Raw genomic sequence first — 26,046 nt, 5'->3', positions numbered from 1 at the left:
AGGCAGGGTGTTAAATGTGGCCAAAAATCAAGTTCTGACTAAAATGTGTCTTTTTGTCGACTAAAATGAATGAAGGCATGACTAAAACTAAAACGCCTTTGAGTCAAAAGACGAAGACCATGTCTAAATCAAAAACTGGTGGAAAGTCAACACCTAACCCCCAATTTGAGGGGTTCCAGCATGCAACACCATTTGTGTTCAGCATTCAAAGTGCTGAATAGTACAAGGCCAGGTCTGTTGGCAACGCCGGGTTCCGGAAAAGATTTTTTAATTAGTCCTCGCTTGTCCGACAGCACCTTATCAGCTATGAAGCTGTACGAGCAAATGCAAAACAAACTCCTGCCCGAAACGACAGGCGCTCTCCTACCAAGCCTCTCATTGGACGGTCACAACTCACCAGGTCCGTAGCCCAGCAAAATAACCCAGTTCCAAGTTTTTAAAACAATAGTGGCAAGAAATCACCCCCCCACCTGTAACTCCCTCCCCCTCAGAACATCCACATCCATTAACACTTCTATACGTCTGCTAAAATATTCACACCTTTTGCCCAACCAAACGTGTAGCCACTAGTTTTGCCCCTCTATCAAACCTTTCTCCCTGCTTTCTCTGTATTTTCCTCTCACGGGAACCCTAACCCTCCTTTTTTTTCCAACTCAAGCAGCAATTTCTCTTTTCCGTTTGTTATCCTCCTAATACTTTCCCATCCTCTCTTTATCTTACTCTGAAGACTGGAACCCAGCCAAAAACAGATTGCCTGAGTCAGCCTAAGGCTACGTCCTTATACACAGTTTTTATTCCTGTGGAAATAAAAATGAAAATAAAACGAAATAAACCAAAGTCTTGTTAAAATGTCTGGCATTTATTGGAACATTTTCCAAAAAAAAATCCCGCCCATGTAACTCTGGAGTGTGTTTTCGAGAGCAGATTTTTCTGCCGCGTTTAGGAATTTAAAGTGACAGAAGCTGTACGAGCGCTCAGTTTGTGCACCGGACAGCTTGTCACAGTGACATTCCTGGAAATGCAAGACCCAGCGGCTAAACGCAGGCGACCGCAATGATAAAGTCTCTCCGTTCAGCTGCGCAACGTTCAACACGTACAATAAAACCACGTAAACAACCACAGATATAAAAAGGTTAGTATTGTCAAAAACATGTTAGTGTAGATATCCACGACAGACAGTCGAATTAATAAAAGTTCGCTCTCAAAGACTATACCATAATAAACCTCACTGGCTGAGGAAGTTAAACAAATTAAGCAAATTGTCTAGCAGATATATCCACGGGTACCTCAGGAAGCTTTAACCATATAAATGCCATTAACTACAGACATTAAAAAAAATAAAAAATGAACACACACACACACACACTGCCACAGTCACAAACATATATATATATATAAACAAATAAAAGCATCTCTTAGCAGTAGTAGGAACAGCCTATGAGAAAGATTAAACCATGGTGTGTCAATGCAGCAAAAAATGTAAGATAATAAAAAAAGCTATCCCGTGTGTTAAATACTCTGTTCTGTTTGCATAGAACACTGCAAACCAAAGATGTGAAATTGAATCAAGAGCAAGGCCTCTGTATAGCGTTCCTTGCAGCTGAATCTAAGTGTGCTGTGAGTGAGTGGTTCAGCAGAGTGGCCATTGCCAACTCCAGGAGCTCCAACTCGCCCTACAGATGAAAAAAAAAATCCAATAACTTCCACTCGAGTAATCACAATGGAATAGCGCCAGTTGTATTAGTTGTTGTGTTCCAGACGAGGAATATTCTCCTGAAGGAGTTACGAGGGACATACAGCATTAAAGTCCACAGAAAACCGTGATTAAGATAGGTCTCAAGCTCAATCTGATCAGCCTCTTTCCATCTCCAAAACAGCAACAGCAAACTGGTTAAAATGAAAAAACATTCATGTAAAATGCTATCAACCACGAGTCGTGTGTTAGGCAGAGTAGCCCATTAAAATAGCGTGGATTAAGAGCAGGGGCGTCCACTGCTAACAGCAGACACACAGGGAGGAGGACCCTAACAACATGTCCCCTTCAAATACTGAAATGTCTAAAAAAGGTATGGCTTTATTAACTTTTCTCCCTGCGTTCAGAGAATTTTAATGTCCACTTTAAAACAATTCTCTTAAAATATCCCTGCAAACACATTGCAAATAATCTTGTATTGCACCCTTGGCATATTCTTGTGAGTGTCACTCCTGTGGAGGGTCCCCAGAGGGGAAGGTGGGGGGTGTGTGTGGGGAGACGGAGTGAAAGTGGGCTTCAGTCCTCCAGGCCTGCAGGGGGCGCCCTCACAGGGGCCGGTAGCAGGAGTCCGGCTGCCACATGCGCAGGTCCACCAGGATCTGGTTGAGTTTCTGCATCCACAGGTTCCTCTCGTCCTTGGTGTCGGCGCTAAGCCAGTTCCTGTACAGAGGCACAGGGGGTCGTCAATTGCCCCACCCTGGATTCAAAATACCCTGAGTCTCCTTTTACTATGCTTGACAAGATTTAGCATCTTAAGTCTTTCCTAATAACTTTTAACTTCCATACCAGGAACCAATTTGGTCGCCCCTCATTAGACCTTTTCCAGAGCCTCTACATCTTTCCTGCAGTACGATTCCCAGAACCCCACACAATACTCCAAGGGTGATCTAACACGAATAGTATAAGATAAGTATAACTTCCTGGGATTTATATGTATTTTTGGCTATATATCCTGCATCCTGTTGGCCTTTTAAATAATAATGAGGAATGATTAGAGGAGTAGGGGAAGCGCTCACTTGGTGACACACATGGTGTTGTTGCAGCGGCTGACCAGCGTCTCCCTGTCGTCCTCTCTTTGCGGCCGGACGGTGATCAGCTCAAAGGTGTTCGGGCGCGCGCAGAATTCCCGGCTGGCTGGCTCCACCTTCCGGCTCGTGCAATTGGCCAGGTTGATCCGGCCAATGGGGTTCTACAGGGACGGGGCCACATGAGAAATTAAAACCACAACAGATCAAGATCTGTGGAACACTTTCTGAAGCATTACTACTTCCAGACTCCTATCGAGCGTTAGAGTACATACCTTGCATTTCTCATCGTTGGGGTAGGTCCAGTAGGAGATGCAGTAGCCAGACAGCACACACCACCTCCTGTGCCAAGCGCCAAAGCCGCTAACGTCCTCAAACATGGTCTGCAACGCCGCACAGACCACACATCACACAGTGAGCGTGCTTAAAGCACGGCTTATACTCGTCACATGACCCCTTAGATGTATTTTCAATTGAAAAAAAAAAATGAAAAAAATTCAACAACACTTGCGCACCTCTAGAATTTTGTTGTGGACAATAGTGATTGGTTGAAAGGGTTGTGTGAAGAAGTGCAAAACAGGCTCAAGCCTTTGTAGGAGTCCGAACTACACAGACGCAACCTTCGTCATTCAAATAGAATGGCTGCCTTATTCAAATTGTGACATACTGGAACAGAGTTTGCATGGAAGAAAGCCTAAAGGGATTGATTATGCAATTCAAACAGGGCCATTTTATTGTTTCAAAATGTTGCACAGTGGTGTGCATTAAAAAACACAAACACAACATGAACTGTGGGTATATGTATATCTATGTGAACTACACAGCCTGCCTGGTAGGGGTAGTATTTATACATACTGGCTCCATTCAGATGGTTCAGAAGCTTGTTTACTGTTAAAAACATGACCTATGAGGGTGTATACTGTGCACTAATTTGAAAGAGGCAGGTCACGCGTAGCCCGGTGTGCTTTAGCTTAGCCTGGGGCCTGTGTGTGCATATGACTGAGGAGGTAGGGGTGTCTGCGGGTTCGTTAGTGTGTGCATATGACTGAGGAGGTAGGGGTGTCTGCGGGTTCGTTAGTGTGTGCATATGACTGAGGAGGTAGGGGTGTCTGCGGGTTTGTTAGTGTGTGTATATGACTGAGGAGGTAGGGGTGTCTGCGGGTTCGTTAGTGTGTGCATATGACTGAGGAGGTAGGGGTGTCTGCGGGTTCGTTAGTGTGTGCATATGACTGAGGAGGTAGGGGTGTCTGCGGGTTCGTTAGTGTGTGCATATGACTGAGGAGGTAGGGGTGTCTGCGGGTTCGTTAGTGTGTGCATATGACTGAGGAAGTAGGGGTGTCTGCGGGTTCGTTAGTGTGTGTAAGTGCATTGTGTGTGCATGCGTACTTAGTGTGTGCATATTTCTGTGTGTGTGTGCGTGTGTATTTCTGTGTGTGCGCGTGCGTATTTCTGTGTGTGTGTGTATTTCTGTGTGTGCGTGTGTGTGCGTATTTCTGTGTGTGAGTGTGTATTTCTGTGTGTGTGTGTTTCTGTGTGTGCGTGTGTGTGTATTTCTGTGTGTGTGTGTGCGTGTGCGTGTATTTCTGTGTGTGTGTGTGTGTGCGTTTCTGTGTGTGCGTGTGTGTGTTTCTGTGTGTGTGTATTTCTGTGTGTGAGTGTGTTTGTATTTCTGTGTGTGTGTGTGTGTGTGTGTGTGTTTCTGTGTGTGCGTGTGTGTGTGTGTATTTCTGTGTGTGTGTGTGTGTGTGTTTCTGTGTGTGCGTGTTTCTGTGTGTGTGTGTGTGTATTTGTGTGTGAGTGTGTGTTTGTATTTGTGTGTGTGTGTGTTTGTGTGTGTGTGTGAGTGTGTGTGTGTGTGTGCGTGCGTGCGTATTTGTGTGTGTGTGTGTACACATGTGCGCATACTCACCAGGAAGCCCCTCTCCTGCACGCAGGACCCCACCTCACACTGCAGCCGCAGGTACACCTGTCCCTCCAGGGGGCACAGGAAGGGCACCTGCACAAACAGCACCGCACTCTGTGACAGACAGCTCCTGGCCCCACCCACACCGCCAAACCACGCCCGTTACCAGGGTTATCGGGTTAAAAGGTCACACTTTACTCACACACACATCCCACATCCCTGGTTTCCAAGGGCTAAACTGTCACCTGATGGAACAGACACCAGAGGAACCCTGAAGACATAGTGGCCCTCCAGGATTACAGTTAGATGCCCCAGGTTTAAGCTCTACCAGGTCCTCAGACTGAAACCGCCCCCCTCCCCCACAGCCCAAACAAGGACACAACCCCCCCAAATGAGCTTAAAACTCCCCCCACACCAACCTGGCAACTGCCAGTATGAGCAAAGCATGCTGGGAAAGAACCCTGTGTGAGATTCAGCCTCCTGCCACAGGACAGCAGCACAAAAAAAAGACACAGAACTGGCATAACGAGAGGCACGGTATTAAAATAACTAAATCAAGCAAAGCTGTTTGAGCTGTGGGCTCTACAGGTGGGGGGGGGGGGCGGGCGTGGAGACCTTGTACTGAAACATGTCACTGAGAAGCTGTATCTCCATCCCTGCCACATTCATCTGCATGAGAAAGAGAAACGGGCATAAGCACTGAGAGCTGAGAGAGGCAGAGAAAGAGAGAGAGGGACAGAGAGAGAAAGAATGAGGGAGAGACAGAGGGAGGGAGAGAGTGGGAAAGAGGAAGAGCAAGTGAGAGCGAGAGAGAACAAGAACAGTGTGAGAGAACAAGAGAGCGTGAGAGTGTGAGAGAGGGAGAGGGGAGAAAGCGTGAGAGGGAGAAAGGGAGGGAGAGAGCGTGAGAGAGAGGGAGAGCGAGAGAGGGAGAAAGGGAGGGAGAGAGCGTGAAAGGGACAGCAGGCTGTACAGAGGGCTTGTGTTCACTGAAAAGGCCACATTAGCATTCAGCACTCTGCCTGCCCTACATATTCACTCTGAGTGCAGGACACAGGCCCAGCATGGGCCCCCTTTCTAAAGCGCTACGATCCGGAAACAAACCAAAACTCAGTTCGGCCGCAACAAAAAACACTGGAATGGAATATTCCACAAGCATTTTCATACCACGCCAGCTGAGTTTTCATTCGTTTCCGATCCGGAGCGTAACCGGTCTGACTCGGGGGGGACAGACACCCTGAAGCGGGGGCTAAAACACAACGCACCTTCTCCAGGGGGAACTTGTTCTTGCCGATGGAGGCCAGGGTGAGCTTGTGGGACCCAACCAGGGTGAAGTTACTGGTGCGGACAGCGTTGGGTCCCCCGGGGCTGGCCACCACTGCCAAAACATTTCACTGTTTAACACTGAAAACCTCGCCGTTTGGCAAACAAGCGCGGCGTGTGAGGTTATCAAACACGCGCGGCGTGTGAGGTTATCAAACACGCCTGGCGTGTGAGGTTATCAAACACGCGCGGCGTGTGAGGTTATCAAACACGCGCGGCGTGTGAGGTTATCAAACACGCGCGGCGTGTGAGGTTATCAAACACGCGCGGCGTGTGAGGTTATCAAACACGCGCGGCGTGTGAGGTTATCAAACACGCCTGGCGTGTGAGGTTATCAAACAAGCGCGGCGTGTGAGGTTATCAAACAAGCGCGGCGTGTGAGGTTATCAGACAAGCGCGGCGTGTGAGGTTATCAGACAAGCGCGGCGTGTGAGGTTATCAGACAAGCGCGGCGTGTGAGGTTATCAGACAAGCGCGGCGTGTGAGGTTATCAGACAAGCGCGGCGTGTGAGGTTATCAGACAAGCGCGGCGTGTGAGGTTATCAGACAAGCGCGGCGTGTGAGGTTATCAGACAAGCGCGGCGTGTGAGGTTATCAGACAAGCGCGGCGTGTGAGGTTATCAGACAAGCGCGGCGTGTGAGGTTATCAGACAAGCGCGGCGTGTGAGGTTATCAGACAAGCGCGGCGTGTGAGGTTATCAGACACGCGCGGCGTGTGAGGTTATCAGACACGCGCGGCGTGTGAGGTTATCAGACAAGCGCGGCGTGTGAGGTTATCAGACACGCGCGGCGTGTGAGGTTATCAAACACGCCTGGCGTGTGAGGTTATCAGACAAGCGCGGCGTGTGAGGTTATCAGACAAGCGCGGCGTGTGAGGTTATCAGACACGCGCGGCGTGTGAGGTTATCAGACACGCGCGGCGTGTGAGGTTATCAGACAAGCGCGGCGTGTGAGGTTATCAGACACGCGCGGCGTGTGAGGTTATCAAACACGCCTGGCGTGTGAGGTTATCAAACACGCGCGGCGTGTGAGGTTATCAAACACGCGCGGCGTGTGAGGTTATCAAACACGCGCGGCGTGTGAGGTTATCAAACACGCGCGGCGTGTGAGGTTATCAAACACGCGCGGCGTGTGAGGTTATCAGACAAGCGCGGCGTGTGAGGTTATCAAACACGCCTGGCGTGTGAGGTTATCAAACACGCCTGGCGTGTGAGGTTATCAAACACGCCTGGCGTGTGAGGTTATCAAACACGCGCGGCGTGTGAGGTTATCAAACACGCCTGGCGTGTGAGGTTATCAAACACGCCTGGCGTGTGAGGTTATCAAACACGCGCGGCGTGTGAGGTTATCAAACACGCGCGGCGTGTGAGGTTATCAAACACGCGCGGCGTGTGAGGTTATCAAACACGCGCGGCGTGTGAGGTTATCAGACAAGCGCGGCGTGTGAGGTTATCAGACAAGCGCGGCGTGTGAGGTTATCAGACAAGCGCGGCGTGTGAGGTTATCAGACAAGCGCGGCGTGTGAGGTTATCAAACAAGCGCGGCGTGTGAGGTTATCAAACACGCGCGGCGTGTGAGGTTATCAAACACGCGCGGCGTGTGAGGTTATCAAACACGCGCAGCGTGTGAGGTTATCAAACACGCCTGGCGTGTGAGGTTATCAAACACGCCTGATGTGTGAGGGTATACAGGGACGGACACCCCTCCTGGGGTTCATGACCCAATGAGGACCACAGCTGCTCCATAAGGGGAGCACACACAACGAGCTTACCTGGAGTCTGAGTCCCGCTCTTCTGCAGAGAGGGAGAGAGACAGATTACCCACCAGCCTCACGCAGGACATAAGAACTGCTGTTGATTAAAGCAGCATCTTCAGGCAGCAGGGACTTACCGTGATGGAGGTGAGGAGTCTTTTGGGAGTGATGGCCTGTCGAGAAAAATCATTTTTAAAAACACGCTCAAAAACACCAAAGAACATCTCCAGTCTTAGAGAGACAGCGGCAGAATCCACACCTGTGTGAGTGCCATGAGCTGAAGATTATATCAAACCTTCCCAGTGGCTGTGCTCACCAGGTGCAGCTCCGTTTGGTAAAACAGTGGAACATCAACAAGCTTCCAGTGCACTGCAGTTCAGACACAGCCCTCCCCCCAAGGGACTACAATTTTCCATCAGACATTAAAGTGGTGCACGTTGATGACCTCACAATAAGCAGAGGGAGGTGACATCACAGTGGAGGGAATTTACGAAAAGGTGGTTGGAACGCGGTGATGACATCACAGAGAAAAGTCCGTACCGAGAAGCAGGCCTCGTGGACTTGGTACATGTGCCGCCACAGAATCTGAACACAGACAGTGACTCGTCACGGTAAAAACATGGCAGCCGCCCCTACACATCCGCGTCACCGTCAAAACCTTGTGCAATCAATCAGTTGCCATGACAATGCAGACTTAAGCCAGAGGCTGGACAGCGAGTCTCAAAAGGAGCAACAAAATGCTGTCAATCACCATCTTATCGGAACCTTGGATGACCTCGCAAACTAAAATGAAACGCTATTGGTTCAAAGCAGTGTATCAACACCAACGGCTCACCACTTTTAGGATTTCATGGCAAGTGTCTGTCTCTCATCACTAACCCAAAACAGTGACAGCTGATCACAAATCCATTTATAATTCTGACAAATTGCCCCTTCAGGTTTGAGTTCAGGATTGAGAGCAGTAAAACCTGCTCTGACAGGTGAAGAGCAGTGATTTGGGAATATAAAAGGGGGGGGGGGGTATTGGGCAGAAGGGGTATTAGAGTAGTAGGGGTACTGAGTTACCTTTGATTTGTTGGTTTTCTTTCTCTTGTCAGGGCAGAGCTCCCTCTTCTGGACCTGTGTGGGACAGCGAGACAGCAGTCACAGCAAGGCTCAACTCCTGAGCGTTTTTGGGAACGAGACTGCTTGTACGCATGCACGCACATTTTATTTCTTACACACACCCCACCTTTCTCTGTCCCCATTGAAATGGTAAAGGCTGGGAACTTACCAGGCAATAAACCTCCACGTCGATCTCAAAGTCGCTGGACACCTCTGGGCTGTGCGCGTTTAAAGAGGACAGCTTTATTACTTTACAGGACAGATTTACAAGCACAGACATTAACTCCATCCCTCACCCTTTCACTTGAAGACAGCTCTGTTCACTCACAAAACGGCCACTAGGGTAGCCTTAACACACAGCACAGACCAAAAACTAAAGCAGTATATGCAGGAAACCCCATAGGAATTCAGTGACAATACAATCTGGATGAATCTTCAGGCCGGTCCCAGGAAAGGGTCTGGATCAAGAACGTGTATGTGCATTTTGCAAGGACTCTTAGGATGAACGTGTGTGTGTGTGTCTGAGCATCTTGTCTGTACAAATGTGTGTGTGCACGCAAGTGGGCTTAGCGGGAATCACAGCGAATGTGATAGACCTGTGTGTGCGCGCGAGTAAGTGTTTTGTGGGGACTCACAGGGTGAAAATAGAGGAGCCCTGTGTGTGAGAGTTTTGTGGGGACTCACAGGGTGATCATGGAGGATCCCTGTGTGTGTGAGAGTTTTGTGGGGACACACAGGGTGAAAATAGAGGAGCCCTGTGTGTGAGAGTTTTGTGGGGACTCACAGGGTAAAAATGGAGGAGCCTTGTGTGTGAGAGCTTTGTGGGGACTCACAGGGTGAAAATGGAGGAGCCCTGTGTGTGTGAGAGTTTTGTGGGGACTCGCAGGGTGAAAATGGAGGAGCCTTGTGTGTGAGAGTGTTTTGTGGGGACTCACAGGGTGAAAATGGAGGAGCTTTGTGTGTGAGAGTTTCGTGGGGACTCACAGGGTGAAAATGGAGGAGCCTTGTGTGTGTGAGAGTTTTGTGGGGACTCACAGGGTGAATGTGGTGGAAAAGCTCAGTGCATCACCACTTAGCCCACTCCTCATGCTCGCAAGCGGTGTTGCCACGGTGTTCTCTGCTCCAGCCCGGATCATGACAAAGAAGTAGAAGTTGGCCGATTCTGCGGGTGCGGAATTGGGTCATGGTCAACACGGACAGAGAAAAACAAAACGCATCAGTGAAGATGAACTAATCAGACTGTTGCTTCTGCAGCAATTCAACATCACATATGTACATATGAGGACATAACTAGTGTGTGTGCAGTCAGAAAAGCTAGCCGTTCGACGGCGTACCTGGTTTGTTGGCAGCGGCACAAACAAAGTCTGCTTTCAGAGGGAGGCGGAGCTCCTGCAGGGTCACTGAACCCTTGGAGGCGGAGACTCCGACATCATCCTGAGCTCTGAAGGGGGTGGAGCCTTTCCTCTGACCAGCCGGGCCCTCCCCTTTCAGGCGGTCAAGCTCCACCTTCAGAGCAGATCTCCTCTCGGCTGTAAGCACACGCACACACATACATGTTACACATGAGCAGCAGTCTCGCTGCCTGTACACGTGTGTGTGAGTGTGAGCGTGAGCGTGTGTGTGAGTGTGAGTGTGTGTGTGAGTGATTGTGAGTATGAGTGTGTGTGTGTGTGAGTGATTGTGAGTGTGTGTGTGAGTGTGTGTGAGTGATTGTGAGTATGAGTGTGTGTGAGTGATTGTGAGTATGAGTGTGAGTGTGTGTGTGAGTGATTGTGAGTATGAGTGTGAGTGATTGTGAGTATGAGTGTGAGTGTGAGTGATTGTGAGTGTGCGTGAGTGAGTGAGTGTGAGTGATTGTGAGTATGAGAGTGTGTGTGAGTGTGAGTGAGTGTGAGTGTGTGTGTGTGTGTGTGTGTGTGAGAGTGATTGTGAGTATGAGTGTGAGTGTGTGTGTATTATACTCACTGGCTATGAGCAGCAGTCTCTCTGCCTCGGCCTCCACCTGTGAGCCCTTGCCATGCTCCTGGTCAGTGCAGCAGTTGAGGGCCTGGCTGGCCTGGTGAATCACCGTCTGCTGCAGGTTCATCTCATTGCTCAGCGCCTGCAGCCGATTGGACGGACACACACAGAAGAGCAAGCCAATTGGTCAGATTGTGATGTCGCTTAAACAATGTCGCGGCGTGCACACTACAGCCAGGACTTGCACGCACTCACCTTCATCTTCTGCTTGACGTTGATGTGATGTGGCCGCACAGGCTCCTCCCCCTTCTGAGTCACGTCCTCTTTCCGCACGATCACCTGACGCACATGCGGCCTCTCCGTCTCCTTAATCCTGGTGGACCTGTATGCGTCGATGCTGGGGACACAAAGGGGTTTTAACCAGCTGGTAAACCACAATGCAACGAGCAGGCCAATCAAAATCAATGGCTTACTTCAGGGACGGAGCATGTGCATAATTATCTCTAAGCAGCAGGACCATAGGCGCAAACTGAAATTAGGATTATAGGTAACGGGACAGGGGAGACTGCACAGGGTCACGGGGGTAGGACAGGTTTAGGGGTTCAGGGGTAGCTGTAGTGTAGATTTAAGGGTACCTGTACAGTAGATTTAGGGGTACAGGGGTACCTGTAGGGTAGGATTAGGGGTACTGGGGTAGCTGTAGTGTAGATTTAGGGGTACCTGTATGGTAGATTTAGGGGTACTTGGGTAGCTGTAGTGTAGATTTAGGGGTACCTGTACAGTAGATTTAGGGGTACAGGGTACCTGTAGGGTAGATTTAGGGGTACCTGCAGGGTAGGTTTAGGGGTACAGGGTACCTGTAGGGTAGATTTAGGGGTACCTGTAGGGTAGGTTTTGGTCCTCATCGCCTGGGCCCCCCTCTTCCTCAGCAGCACGGAGAACGCGGGCTCTCTGGAACCTTCCAGGGCGGGGTGCGCTGTCGGGGGTGCGGCTCTTCTCACAGAAGGAGCCGGCGGGGGTGGAGGTCTGCCGGCAGGGTGGGGGGGGGGGTTAAATGCTGATGAACACACACCGCACCCCACACACTTCAACAGCACACACTTTTACTCAACCAGCACACCGCCACTGTGAGGCTTTGGCATCAAGACTTTTCAGCGGCAAATCCAGCTTATGTTTGAGACCTCTGGCCACTTCCTGAACTTCAAATCACTTTTACTAAGGAAATACTCCGTAGTAGGGTTGGGTCGGTTTCAGGTTTTGCCGGTCCGGTGTACAAGCTTAAACCGGTTTGATTTTATGTGAACCGACTGAACCGGCATTTGTCATTATGAGACGTAGCCTACTGGCAAATGAAAAAGTAGCCTACATCAGCAACCTGTGCCGACGGCGCTAAATCAAACTTGTATTACATTAGTAATAAACAATATGACAACATGATTAACGTAATATTATGTTTCTTTTTAAACGGAGCCACTATAGTGTCTGAGTGCAAAAAAAAAAGATTGACAGGCCGTGCGCAATTTAGTGGCGAGGCCGGCAACAAGGAGATCCAATTTTGTTATACAACGGCTTCGCTGAATACTCGATTCTGATTGGTCCAAGGGTGAAGGGACACCTTGGCCTTTTAACAGTTCTAAAATCAATGTGCTACAAAATCCAGAATTCTAAAGCAGTTTAAACAGCAACTTTCGCTTTTGAATTGGTGTTACATCCCCTCCCGTTTTCAACGTCCAATTTCACAATCACAGATGGCAACGTTGAATCACATTTCTAGTTACTGTTGCTAGCTTTACAAATCGGAATCGTCACTTATTTGGACAGTAGAATAGGCGTTACGCATTTAACGCATGGCTACGGACGCATTTTCATCAGTATGTTTGTGAACCATTGCGTTTATAGTAACCGCTGTTTTGAATACAATTCAATAGTTAGCTAGCTAGCTAGCCGGGATAACAAGCATGCCGTGAGACCATTCTAACCTAAAACCAAGAATTTTAATATTGGCAAGGTGACAAGTGACGGCGAACCTCTCATAAAGCTAGCTTGCATTCGAAACCCATTTCAGATGGTCTTAGAAAGATGTTATGTCTATACTGCGCGACCACACCATTTAAAAAGCAAGACAGTGCTAGGCAGATGACTTTGATTGACTTATGGTTTCATGCAGTTTTGTTAAATAATGTAATGACCAAAATTGGTGCTAATTGTATGGTATAAACCGAGAAGGAACTATTTTTTCTTGATAGCATCATTGTTTTCATAGAATTAACGACCAGGTTTTTGCTTAACAACGGTCCAAATAGAACTACAATCGGAGTTTTGCTTGACAACGGTAAAGCCGCTACACTCTCATTCATGGGCTCTCATTATGTTCCACTCCGGAGCAGCTAAGTCACGTGCGACGCCTAGTGGTAAAATTCGGTATTACATGTCCGGTCCGGTATTTGGCTTAATATCAAGCCGATTTGAACATTTTTACATGGGGCCCAACCCTACTCCGTAGTAAATTCTTCAGTACAGAGTTTATATCTGAATGGACTATTTCCCCTAAAGTACCCTCCATAATTCTCCAGGACTTATTACATATTTATCACTGGTTAATATCTGACTGCAGCATTTTAACAGAATTCACAATCACACAATGGCTGTGCCTCAAACTGAATGCAGCTTTTGAAGGCAGCATTTTTCACACTTGTCCTTTGTAGGCATGACCCAAACAGAAGGTGCCTTATTTCGGTTAAACTAGAAGGCAGCATGAGATGTATCCTTAATTTGATAGGATATCCCAGAGGTCTTTGCGGTTACCTCAGGCTTCTCACTTCCGTTAAAATACTGGTGGCTGAAAGCAGCAAAGCAGCAGAGGAGGAACTCATTTACAAGAACGAGTTAACAGTGAACGACAATATTGTAGTTATGTAGAAAACATGTTTTCATTATTTGATACACTCGATTAATGTATGTAATGTTTTTAAGCCGCGGTGAGCTAGCCAGCTAACTTGCTAATAATCTTGTTACTTTTCTGTGATGTCATCCTGACTTTAAAGTGCACCCCAAATCCGTTGCCTTTGGAGATTCCTTTTCAGGTAGGACGCTACATTCAGAGGGAGCTCACTTCTAAGGATGTAGGCAGCCGCCTTCGGTGAGACACAGCCAGTATTTAACCCCTTCAGATGAGTTTGACTACAGAGTTTCTTATATTTCACTGCATTTCCCAGAATTCCATCCTCTCAGAAGAACCTACCAGCAGCTTCATCTCTGGGCTCTTCACCACAGCAGCAACGGTTTCAGCCAGGGGAGTAAGGAGGGACATGGAGGAGATGTTCAGGGCATCTTCTTCACCCTCCTGCTCCTCACCTTCATCCTCTTCCTCCTCCTCCTCAGCCCTCCGTTCCTTGCTCTCCTCCAGGACTCCTTCAAACAGCTGGTTAATGACCTCAGAACTGTTCTGCTCATCCACGTTCATCTCAACCTCACGCACAACCTCGCCCGCTGCAACTACAGGAAATCGTGAAATCAGATCACGGTTGCCATGGAGCAGCAGTCAATATCCAATCAAAGCAAAGTACAGCCATCCAGTCAAAACCCCAGCCTCAACCCTACAGAACTTCAGCATGTTCAAACCAGACAAACCTGAACACTAATGTCTAACAGACTGGACTCCACATACCAGCATGCACCTCTCTCTCCCCATCATCCTCATCACCAGATTCTTCAGACCTCTTCTCCATTGAAAACTCAGCTTGCTCCAGGTGAGCTACTTCTGAAAACAAAAACACAGGAAGAGAAGTGAGAGTCTGATTAAAATGAAAGCGTGACAGAATGAAGAACTGATTCTGTTGCTGTATGTTCAACACAGTAACTCAGCATCAGAAACAGCTACCAAACAGAATCGTCTGTACTAAAGTAGAGAGGAGAGAATATCTGGAGATTTTGTACAATCTATGCTAAAACTGTCATATGAGTGATTGTGATGATGTCACTGAAATAGTGCAAGGCAGAGAGAGGTAAAGATACTGTAGGAATGAAAAGATGGTGCACCTTTATGACTGGGTGTAGAAGCAGTGCTCCTTGTGTCCACAGGTGGCGCTGTGATTTCCTCCTTAACCGGGGACTCTACAATCCTGTGCTCGGCTGAATGTTGCTCCTACAGGGGTATAGACAGTTAGCACAGCTTAGCATGGCTACACCCTCAGTCCCGAATCTCATACCAGTTAGCACAGCATAGCATGGCTACACCCTCAGTCCCGAATCTCATACCACAGTTAGCACAGCATAGCAAAGCTCACCCTCTGTCCCATCTCATACCCCACAGTAAGCACAGCTTAGCATAGCTACACCCTCTGTCCCACCTTATACCACATAGCAAGCACAGCTTAGCATAGCTACACCCTCTTTCCCATCTCATACCACATAGCAAGCACAGCTTAGCATAGCTACACCCTCTGTCCCATCTCATACCACATAGCAAGCACAGCTTAGCATAGCTACACCCTCTGTCCCACCTTATACCACATAGCAAGCACAGCTTAGCATAGCTACACCCTCTGTCCCATCTCATACCACACAGCAAGCACAGCTTAGCATAGCTACACCCTCTGTCCCATCTCATACCACATAGCAAGCACAGCTTAGCATAGCTACACCCTCTGTCCCATCTCATACCACATAGCAAGCACAGCTTAGCATAGCTATACCCGCTGTCCCAAACTCATGAGGTAGCTACCACAGCTACACCACAATAGCTCGTGTAATAGCGAGAATAGCTTAGCATAACCACACCCTCTGTGCCAAGCTCATACAAGATTGCAAGCAGAGCTTAGCATAGCTACACCAGTCATAACAGCTCATATCAGACTGTTAGCATAGCTTAGCACAGCTACACCAGTCATAATAGCTCATATCAGACTGTTAGCATAGCCTAGTACAGCTACACCAGTCATAATAGCTCATAGCAGACTGCTAGCATAGCCTAGCACAGCTACACCAGTCATAATAGCTCATATCAGACTGCCAGCATAGCCTAGCACAGCTACACCAGTCATAATAGCTCATAGCAGACTGCTAGCATAGCCTAGCACAGCTACACCAGTCATAATAGCTCATATCAGACTGCTAGCATAGCCTAGCACAGCAATGAATCTCAGCCCTACGAACCTTAGCCCCGGCGTCTCGGTCGCTGTTCTTCCACACGTTGGCCTTCTGGAACCGGTTGCGGATTTGGGCGAGCTCGTTCTCCCTCTCCTGAAACACGGGACAGCGTAAGATTTCGAGCGCACATGCAGAGCATTTTCAAAGCCACCCTTCTCGCTAGAAGAGCCTGTGAAGCGTACCAGTTTCTGCTTGAGGGCCAGGTCGGCAGTTGCTGTGACAACCTGGGCGTTGCGCAGCCGTTCCTGCGCCAGCCGCGTCCCGGGGGTCACAGAGGTCACAGAGGTCGAGCCGTCGCAGGGGGCGGACGGGGAGTTTTTGGTGGAGCGCTCCTGGCACCTCTCGCCAAAACGCTCCAGGAAGGACTTCACCCCTGCAGAGAACAGGGTCACAGCATGAGGGACATTTCCCACAATGCACTGCTTCTGGGACCAATCGACTATCCCCAACACGAAACATGTTTGCAAAGAGCTTCATATCGATGATGATGATGATAATCTACTTCGCCGTCTTTTCTGTACCAATAGTACTACCCTACCCTTCCCTTGTCAACCAATAGGATGGCATTTTCCTTGCTCGTCATCCAATAAGACTGCCGTGTGCTGATATATCCACCAACGCTGCACACTGAGAACAGGGGCACGTTCAGTCTGAAAACGGTGTGCACCATTTTGCTACGGTTTTCGGGTTGAAAGACATGTTTCCTCGAAACGGTGTGCAACGGGCTTTGAGGTACGTTTTCTCTCGTTTGGTGGGCGTGTCAGAGGTGTTACCCAATCAGCAGCGACGTGTATATAAACCCCGCTGTATTAAAAAGGCAGTGAGCACAATGGATCCAACTGAAGTCCTTTACAAATGCGTCCGCTGCAGCTGGGTGTATGCAACATTTGAAGACATTAGACGACATGTTTGTCGTAAGTATTTTATAGTATTAAACACGTATTTAAACCGATTTCATCAAGCTCCAAAAATTCTTCGAAAAGAGAGCAAAGAATGGCCTTCTTGCAATGCTTGCATAACACAACAGGGTGTTCAAATAAATGCTTTGCTACGTTTTGTCGGGGCGGAACGCGCCCCAGGCGGAACAGCGACTCACCTGTGGTTCCCGCTCCTCCTTTTAGCAGAGGTGTGGCTGTCGCTGTGGCGATGGGCTTGGTGGAGAGCTGAGGCTTGGCGGGGCTGGGCCTGTCCCGGGCGGGCCACTGGCTTTTTGGGGGAGTCTGAGACGCAGACACAGGTGAGGGACCCGCCTTCTGGGGACTGCCAGTGAGGGCCCTCCCAGAATGCAGTGCAGCAGGGCCACCAGACAGGAAGATCTTCTGGGGGCTAGAGGACACGCCCGCCCCCACCTGGGGGACACACCGGGGCTCAGGTAGGCCCGCCCTGGCTGACTTCAGGGGAGACTGGGGTGCCTGCGAACCGCACAGAGGAAGACCCACAAAAATTAGGCACACCCCACATGGCTCATACCCACCCAGGCAAACTGAACACCACCACAGAAGAATAAAGAAACGTCTGGAAAGCTTCAATCTACAGCGCGCACAAAATCTAATCCAAATACTCAAAATGACACCAAAACGTGCATAACACACACACACACACATGCACGGACGGACACGCACGCGCGGACACACACACACGCACGGACGGACACGCACGGACACGCACACACACGCACGGACACGCACGTGCGGACACACACACACACACACGCACGGACGGACACGCACAGACACACACGGACACACGCACGGACACACACACACACGCGCGGGCACGGACACACACGGGCACACGGGCACACGCACACGCACGGACACACGCACGGACACACGCACGGACACACGCACGGACACACGCACGGACACGGACACGCACACACACGGACACGCACACACACGCGCGGACACACATGCACGGACACACACGCACGGACGCACGGACACGCACACACGCGGACACGGACACACACACACACACACACGGACACACACGCACACACACGGACACACGGACACACGGACACACGGACACACACACTCTCTCCCAGGGCAGACAGCAGCAGCGCTGGGTAAAGCAGCAGTTTTTGGCGGCGGTGCTCGTCAGGCCCACCTGGTGCGGAGCCGGGGCGGTCTGGCTGGCGTGCGCGGGCCGGGGCGCAGAGCTGGGTTTGGTGGCGGCGGGGGCCGGAGCGGGGCCCGGAGCGGGGCCCGGAGCAGGGACACAGGCGGTACCAGGCTGTGCTTGTGCATTGTCTCGGCCCGGAGGGGCGAGGTCGTCCTCCCAGGAGCCAATCACGGCCGCGAGGTTGGCCAGCCGGCCGCGCCTCCCCACAGGCGTCTCCGTGGAGACGGGGGCGAGGTCGACAGAGGCAGCTGCGATTGCTTCCTGTCTGTGTGTCTTCATTGGGGAGAGCAGGACATGGGTGCTGTCCACAACATCAGAGGGAGCTGGGGGTTGGGGCAAGAAACATCTTTACTTAGATATTCACATTCATGAACCAAAGACAAGAACAATCAATTGGACCGAATTCATATGACTGGCACGATCCTTGAGACTGTCCTGCTGTACCCCCGTCCTGCTGTACCATTAGGGTCAAAATGTGTGCGACTTTCCAGCTGTACTATCAGCATCATGAGAATAAGACTGCCCTGTTGTACCCTCAGTGCTGTGCGAGACTGCCCTGTTGCACTCTCAGTGCTGTGTAAGACTGTGCTGTTGCACTCTCAGTGCTGTGCGAGACTATGCTGTTGCACTCTCAGTGCTGTGTAAGACTGTGCTGTTGCACTCTCAGTGCTGTGCGAGACTATGCTGTTGTACTCAGTGCTGTGTGAGACTATGCTGTTGTACTCAGTGCTGTGTAAGACTGTGCTGTTGCACTCTCAGTGCTGTGTGAGACTATGCTGTTGTACTCAGTGCTGTGTAAGACTGTGCTGTTGCACTCTCAGTGCTGTGCGAGACTATGCTGTTGTACTCAGTGCTGTGTAAGACTGTGCTGTTGCACTCTCAGCGCTGTGCGAGACTGCCCTGTTGCACTCTCAGTGCTGTGCGAGACTGCCCTGTTGCACTCTCAGTGCTGTGCGAGACTGCCCTGTTGCACCCTCAGTGCTGTGTAAGACTGTGCTGTTGTACACTCAGTGTTGTGAGACTGTGCTGTTGTACTCAGTGCTGTGTGAGACTGTGCCGTTGCACTCTCAGTGCTGTGCGAGACTGCCCTGTTGCACTCTCAGTGCTGTGCGAGACTATGCTGTTGTACTCAGTGCTGTGTAAGACTGTGCTGCTGCACTCTCAGTGCTGTGCGAAACTGCCCTGTTGCACTCTCAGTGCTGTGCGAGACTATGCTGTTGTACTCAGTGCTGTGTAAGACTGTGCTGTTGCACTCTCAGTGCTGTGCGAGACTATGCTGTTGTACTCAGTGCTGTGTAAGACTGTGCTGTTGCAGTCTCAGTGATGTGTGAGACTGTGCCGTTGTACATTCGGTGCTGTGAGACTGTACTGTTGCACTCTGTGCTGTGTGAGACTGTGCTGTTGCAGTCTCAGTGATGTGTGAGACTGTGCCGTTGTACATTCGGTGCTGTGAGACTGTACTGTTGCACTCTGTGCTGTGTGAGACTGTGCTGTTGCAGTCTCAGTGATGTGTGAGACTGTACCGTTGTACACTCGGTGCTGTGAGACTGTGCTGTTGTACTCAGTGTTGTGTGAGACTGTGCTGTTGTACCCTCAGTGTCTCAGTGCTGTGTGAGACTGCCCTGTTGCACACTCAGTGCTGTGAGACTGCCCTGTTGTACTCAGTGCTGTGTGAGACTGTGCTGTTGCACCCTCAGTGCTATGTGAGACTGCCCTGTTGTACACTCAGTGCTGTGTGAGACTGTGCTGTTGTACACAGTGCTGTTTGAGACTGTGCAGTTGCACTCTCAGTGCTGTGAGACTGTGCTGTTGCACTCAGTGCTGTGAGACTGCCCTGTTGTAAACAGTGCTGTTTGAGACTGTGCTGTTGAACACAGTGCTGTTTGAGACTGTGCAGTTGCACTCTCAGTGCTGTGAGACTGTGCTGTTGCACTCAGTGCTGTGTGAGACTGCCCTGTTGTACTCAGTGCTGTGTGAGACTGCCCTGTTGTACACTCAGTGCTGCGCGAGACTGCCCTGTTGTACACTCAGTGCTGTGTGAGACTGCCCTGTTGTACACTCAGTGCTGTGTGAGACTGTGCTGTTGTACCGTCATTGTCCCAGTGCTGTCTCTGTGCAGCCAGTCTCTGCAGACGGGACTTCATGCCGGACGGGGCGGGGCCAGCATCTCTGCTTTGGTCCATCTCAGGGGCAGGACGAATCACCTCTCTCTCCACTGAGTGGGCGGGGCGAACAGCCTCTCTCTCCATTGAGGGGGCGGGGCCAATAGCCTCTCTCTCCACTGAGGGGGTGGGGCCAACAGCCTCCTTCTCCACTGAGGGGGTGGGGCCAACAGCCTCCTTCTCCACTGAGGGGGTGGGGCCAACAGCCTCCTTCTCCACTGAGGGGGCAAAGCGAACGGTGTGTCGCGCCTGTGAGGAGGCGGAGACAACATCCTCTCTCTCCAGTGAGGAGACGGGGCGAAGAGTCACGGGCCCCAGTGGGGGCTTCTTGTCTGTTAGGGGCTCGATTGGCATGGCAACCACCGGCTCCCGGTTCTCTGCACCGGCGCCCGGGTGCTCGTTTTCAGACGAGCACCTGCGCTTGGACGGGGATGGCTTGGTGGTGGGCGGGGCTGTGGGTGGGGACAGAGGGACGACCAATCAAGACTAATTATCAGTTGTTACATGAGGGAGGGTACAATTACAGATGGAACAAAAACCAGGACACACAGTGCGACCACACGCCCCAGGTGAGGAACCGCCGGTTGAGCGGAACCTCGCGCTGAAGACGAAACGCCGTGGCGGTGCTTTGGCGGGAAGCACAGCGCCTCCCCCTGGACACAGTGAGGAAGAGGAAGGGCTCACCGCCGGCGGCCGCCATCTCGCTCAGCCCGTTGGTCTCCCCCAGCGGCTCGCGCGCTCGCTTGGCCATCTGCCGGCCGGCCGGCGTCGGTCGGTCGGCCATCTTCTTCTGTAGGTTCTCCCTGCGCGCCCGCGTGCGTTCCAGAAGCTTCTGCCACACGGAAAACAAACACGCCATGACAACGAGAACAGGGTTAGGGAAAAACCTGCGCGCCATGGGAAAAACACACCATGACAACGAGAACAGGCCATTCAGCCTAACAACACTCGCCATTTTCCTGACTAAGTTGTTCCTAGTGCTCAGTTTACCTACTAACTACACAATAGGACCAAAAGTATCTGGACACCCCTTGGTCTGGGGCTGTTTTTCAGGGTTTGGGCTTAGCCCCTTAGTTCCAGTGAAGGCAAATATTATTAATGCAAAAGCATACAATCACATTCTAGACGATTCTGTGCTTCCACAACAGTTTGGGAAAGGCCCTTTCCTGTTTCAGCATGACAGTGCCCCCGGGCACACAGTGAGGTCCATACAGAAATTGTCTTATTGAGAACGGTGTGGAAGAACTTGACCGGCCTGCACAGAGCACTGACCTCAACCCCATCCTACACCTTTGGGAGCAATAGGAAAGCCAACTGTGAGCCAGGCCTAATTCATCCACTCAATGTCAGGCCTCAATAATGCAGTTCTGGCTGAATGGAAGCAAATCCCTGCAGTAATGCTCTAACATCTAATATAAAGCCTTCCCAGGAGAGTGGAGGCTGTTATAGCAACAAAGGGTGGTCCAACTCCATAAATGCAGGGCTCCCATTTTAGGAGCATTTGCTCCTGAAAATTGATGTGTGCTAAGTAGCAAAATAATTTGGGAGCACAACTACTAATTAGGATGCATTTGTGCACTTCTAAATCTTTCAGCTTCGGAGCATGTGTGCTCCTTGGAAAAAATGTTACAGAGCCCTGAAATGCCCATAATTTTGGATGAGATGTTGGATGTCAGGTGTCCACACTTCTGACTACATTTTAGTTATAACATCTAGATAATGGAAGACAGAAAATGAGTACCACGCACCTAACCCTGTTGTCTATATCACACATTCCAGGATAACTCATTGCCTTCACAAGATGACCACAACTAAAAAAACTAAAAAACCCTAACCCTAACCCTGTTGTCTATATCACACATTCCAGGATAACTCATTGCCTTCACAAATGACCACAACTAAAAAGAATGGTTCACTCGCTGTAAACGCTAAAGGTTTCGAACCTGGTCTGCCTAAACCTGGTCTGCCTAAACCAGGTCTGCCAGAGCCCCAGGGTCTAACCCTAACCCTAAACCTGGTCTGCCTAAACCAGGTCTGCCTAAACCAGGTCTGCCTAAACCTGGTCTGGCAGAGCCCCAGGGTCTAACCCTAACCCTAAACCTGGTCTGCCTAAACCAGGTCTGCCTAAACCAGGTCTGGCAGAGCCCCAGGGTCTAACCCTAACCCTAAACCTGGTCTGCCTAAACCAGGTCTGCCTAAACCAGGTCTGCCTAAGCCTGGTCTGCCTAAGCCTGGTCTGCCTAAACCAGGTCTGCCTAAACCAGGTCTGCCAGAGCCCCAGGGTCTAACCCTAACCCTAAACCTGGTCTGCCTAAACCAGGTCTGCCTAAACCTGGTCTGGCAGAGCCCCAGGGTCTAACCCTAACCCTAAACCTGGTCTGCCTAAACCTGGTCTGCCTAAACCAGGTCTGCCTAAGCCTGGTCTGCCTAAACCAGGTCTGCCTAAACCAGGTCTGCCTAAACCAGGTCTGGCAGAGCCCCAGGGTCTAACCCTAACCCTAAATCTGGTCTGGCAGAGCCCCAGGGTCTGCTGGCTTTTCACTCGATAAACTCTAACCAGTTCAGACCCAAGAAAGCAAGTTAGGACAGCTAACTGCAATCAAAGGCTACCTTAAGATAAATTAAGTGCTGAGCAAAAGCAAGAAACGACAGAGTCTGCAATCTGCAAATAAGTGCTAAAACATACTCAGTTTAAGCCAATTTGAGTCACACCTCTGTTAAATTCAACCACAATATCCTTGTATGTGACAGGGCATGCATTCCATTAAAATTACCCAAATGTAGGCTACAGAACGTACAGTTAAAAACAGACTTTGTGGAAAAAGGGACCAGCATGCCTCGCTCTCCTTTCAAATAAAAACATCTGCAGGTCTACACACAGCAGCCCAAAGATTTACAGCCGTGCTCGAAGGAGCAGGAGGGAAAAAAGGACATTACTGATTTTTCCGCGGGCTAGTTCACAAGCCAGTGTGGAAATGTCAGTTTGAGGTGTGGGTGTCACGGCTGTGGAATGGGCGTGGTGACGTCATGTCCCTAAAACTCAAATCCTACCGGCTCGACGAGACGCTTTTTCCAAAACGCCCATTGGAAGTGAGGCAGCTTGGAGTCCAAGCAGCAAAATAACTAATTACAAAAAATTAATCGTCATCAAGAATATCCTAGTTCCTACGCTGCAGATGATTCAACTTTTGCTGTGTGACCAATGCTTTTGCTGTGCGACCAATCCGAAAACAAAGCCCAAAGTTAGGGTTAACGTTCAATGGATATACATGCATTGGTATTTGATGATGCAGCATGCATGGAATCTAGCTAGAAATAAGTCTTTTTATTTACAGCTTGATACCATGAAAAAAAGGTCCGCACCATTTTTTGAAAAACATTCAAATTTCCATCTTGTCATCGCATGTTTCTAACAGTGCTACAGCTGGCACGCGTCCCAGATTCCGCTGTTGGTGTGAAAGCTGCACATTCACTACCAATTATGGAAGTGCTTCGGGGCTCCTGGACCCCATCAGCTGTGCACGTTGACCTAAACAATTTTGTTGATACTAATGCTAAAATGTCCAGCGATTTGGCGCTGCTTGATCCTTTAGAGGAGGAAGAATAGAGCTAGAAGCGATCAACCGACGGGAAACTCCCTATGGGAATACATGATCGCTTGCTTTTCAGTCTGATAGCTTTCCGGACAGGGCGAGCGGACATATCTGAAGGACTGGTCATGCAAATTAGCATGGCGGAAAATTCTGACTCTTTGTGAGCCTAACTTAATGTTATTTTTTAGCTATCCAATTAACTTAATTGTAAGACGAGTCCGTTAGACAATCATAAGTTTACAAAGGTAACGTTAGCTAACAGTTATAAGATGGGTTGGCATCGATAGCTAGAATATGTTCAGTGTAACGGACCTGCAACGTTAAATTTGGTAGCTACTTTTATACAGTCTATGGTAGCTAAGTCTAACATAGTAACAAACACCATACGAAGGTTTATATACCAGCAAGGTAACGCTAGCATAGCGCTAGTTTTGTTACATCGAAAAGTTTCGCAAAACCGGCTATACCATCAAATTGATTAGCATGCCTAGATTAGCAAACTAGCCAACGTTCACCAGCAGGCCAGCTAGATTTGCAGCGATCAAAACAAATTTAGTTTAGCACCAAGACAACACATTTCCCAACACCTCAATAAAGTAGCGCGTCCGTTCATAACAGCCATACTAGTAGAACAAATAATAACTCAGTTGGTTTCTCAAATGCACGGCATAAGCCATTTAACTTAGCTTGGCAATGATGCTACCTAGCTACAACGCTACTGCGTGGCATGGGTCGGTTGAAACACACTATATACTGTCAAAAATAAACTAATGTTAACTAATTACCGTCAATTTTATTAAACAAATCTTACCTCGGTAAATGGATCCATTCCCGACTAATATTTAGACCTGTGCGACCTCCTTATTCGTCTCACTGTTCAACTTCTCCAATCGAGCAAAGGCGTTGTTTCCCCTCCCTGCTCCACGCAAACATCTGTTCAAAATTTGAATTTCAGCGCTGCAGTTCATTGCGCAGGCGCCAGAAGGAGTTGTCACGTGACAAAGTGGTTGGCAGAAAGAACGACCTATGAAATTACGGAATTGTATTATAGTGCCTTCCCACTTTTCTGATTTGCTCAAGCAAACCGTAAACATGTTTATGAGCACGTGATATGAAATTACTTCATTTTTCGTGAATAACTCCTTTTTACATTTATTATTATCGTGATGCCAGTTTCCTTGTTCTTGTCGTCATACTTTTCTTCGTTTCATACCTTCAGTTGCACGTTAACAGCGTTTATATGAGTTTTAAATCAATGCTTTTGACCTATGGCTATAATTAGAAAATATAGCCTTCTAATATGGGACAGTCTCACCCTGCAAATAGTCGGTTAGTGAGTTAACCCCTTTATATTTCAGATGTATTTCGGATATTATTGATATAATGGCAACATGTCAGCACGTACGTCTGATGAATGAGATTTTGACGTTATGTCTTCGGTCTATAGAAAATATTAATTGTCAGTTGTCTCATACTCGGATGAGACGTTAATTTGAAACAAATGACAATTAATTTTCTTTCGGATGAGACGTTAAACCAACTCACTCTGGTCATTAAAGACCCAATGACACCCAATGAGTATGGGGTTCTCCGGTGTCCTAGCTAAATTAGCAACGTGGCCTTCAACCTGCCACCTAATCGTCCCCTCATTTAATTAGTTAAAAATTGCTCTCTCCCTTAGCTGATGAGTGTGGTGAGCATTCTGGCGCAAAATGGCTGCCGTGCATCACCCAGGTGGGTGTTACACATTGGTGGTGGATGAGGTGAGTTCCCCCTGATCACTGTAAAGCACTCTGAGCATCTAGAAAAGTGCTATATAAATGCAATGTTTTACTATCATGCTAATGAATGCCTGCGATGTGGATACGGATCTGGTCCTCTTTAAAGACAAAAACAACGAACAGGTATTTTGTGTAAGAGCTGATGGTGTTAAAACCATATTGTGGGTACTGTATTTGTTCTTGATGTGTACAAACTGAATTTTTGTCCAGTTTTAAATTTAAAATGTATCAACGTGTTTGGAAATGTGAAGTGTGATGAGTCACACTTATTCAGCACACTTCTTGCTCCATGTACCGGATGTTGTTAATATACAGTCTGCACAACACTTCTGAGGCTGGGAATAACACTTTGCCCAAAAACACAAGTATTTTTATTCCCATTTTCACCTTTACTGCTACAATGTCAATTTGAAAA

At 49.1% G+C, this 26,046-nt stretch overlaps 1 protein-coding gene across 4 annotated transcripts; it reads right to left on the bottom strand.

Annotated features, from left to right (window-relative positions):
* Positions 1-838: 838 nt before the first annotated feature.
* On the bottom strand, positions 839-24,788 carry anln (anillin, actin binding protein). 4 transcript variants are annotated; one of them, XM_035430676.1, is made up of 26 exons: positions 24,662-24,788; positions 20,942-21,089; positions 20,185-20,709; positions 18,081-18,418; positions 17,065-17,380; positions 16,151-16,341; positions 15,975-16,061; positions 14,859-14,964; positions 14,488-14,580; positions 14,062-14,315; positions 11,701-11,846; positions 11,076-11,217; positions 10,827-10,962; positions 10,196-10,390; positions 9,897-10,023; positions 9,031-9,079; positions 8,823-8,876; positions 8,298-8,342; positions 7,895-7,930; positions 7,776-7,797; positions 5,947-6,059; positions 5,297-5,350; positions 4,688-4,774; positions 3,054-3,161; positions 2,770-2,942; positions 839-2,413 (listed from the first exon to the last, which is right to left on the bottom strand). In XM_035430676.1, the coding sequence occupies exons 1-26, from the start codon at positions 24,677-24,679 to the stop codon at positions 2,299-2,301; spliced, it is 3,678 nt and encodes a 1,225-aa protein (XP_035286567.1). In that variant the 5' UTR covers positions 24,680-24,788; the 3' UTR covers positions 839-2,298. The 4 variants fall into 4 exon arrangements, with proteins under 4 accessions (XP_035286567.1, XP_035286569.1, XP_035286568.1 ...); XM_035430678.1 differs by lacking the exon at positions 5,297-5,350; XM_035430677.1 differs by lacking the exon at positions 8,298-8,342.
* Between the last annotated feature and the right edge of the window lie 1,258 nt (positions 24,789-26,046).

Source organism: Anguilla anguilla, chromosome 8, assembly GCF_013347855.1.
Source record: "Anguilla anguilla isolate fAngAng1 chromosome 8, fAngAng1.pri, whole genome shotgun sequence".
Taxonomy (NCBI): domain Eukaryota; kingdom Metazoa; phylum Chordata; class Actinopteri; order Anguilliformes; family Anguillidae; genus Anguilla; species Anguilla anguilla.
The sequence above is the reverse complement of the archived record's forward strand: the minus strand, read 5'-3'. Positions and strand labels throughout refer to the sequence as shown.

Coding starts and splice junctions, on each gene's coding strand:
- anln (XM_035430676.1), bottom strand. Junction 11,847..14,061: donor GCCCAGAGATGAAGCTGCTG/GTAGGTTCTTCT, acceptor CCCTGCCGGCAG/ACCTCCACCCCCGCCGGCTC. Junction 3,162..4,687: donor TGCAGGAGAGGGGCTTCCTG/GTGAGTATGCGC, acceptor GCGGCGTTGCAG/ACCATGTTTGAGGACGTTAG.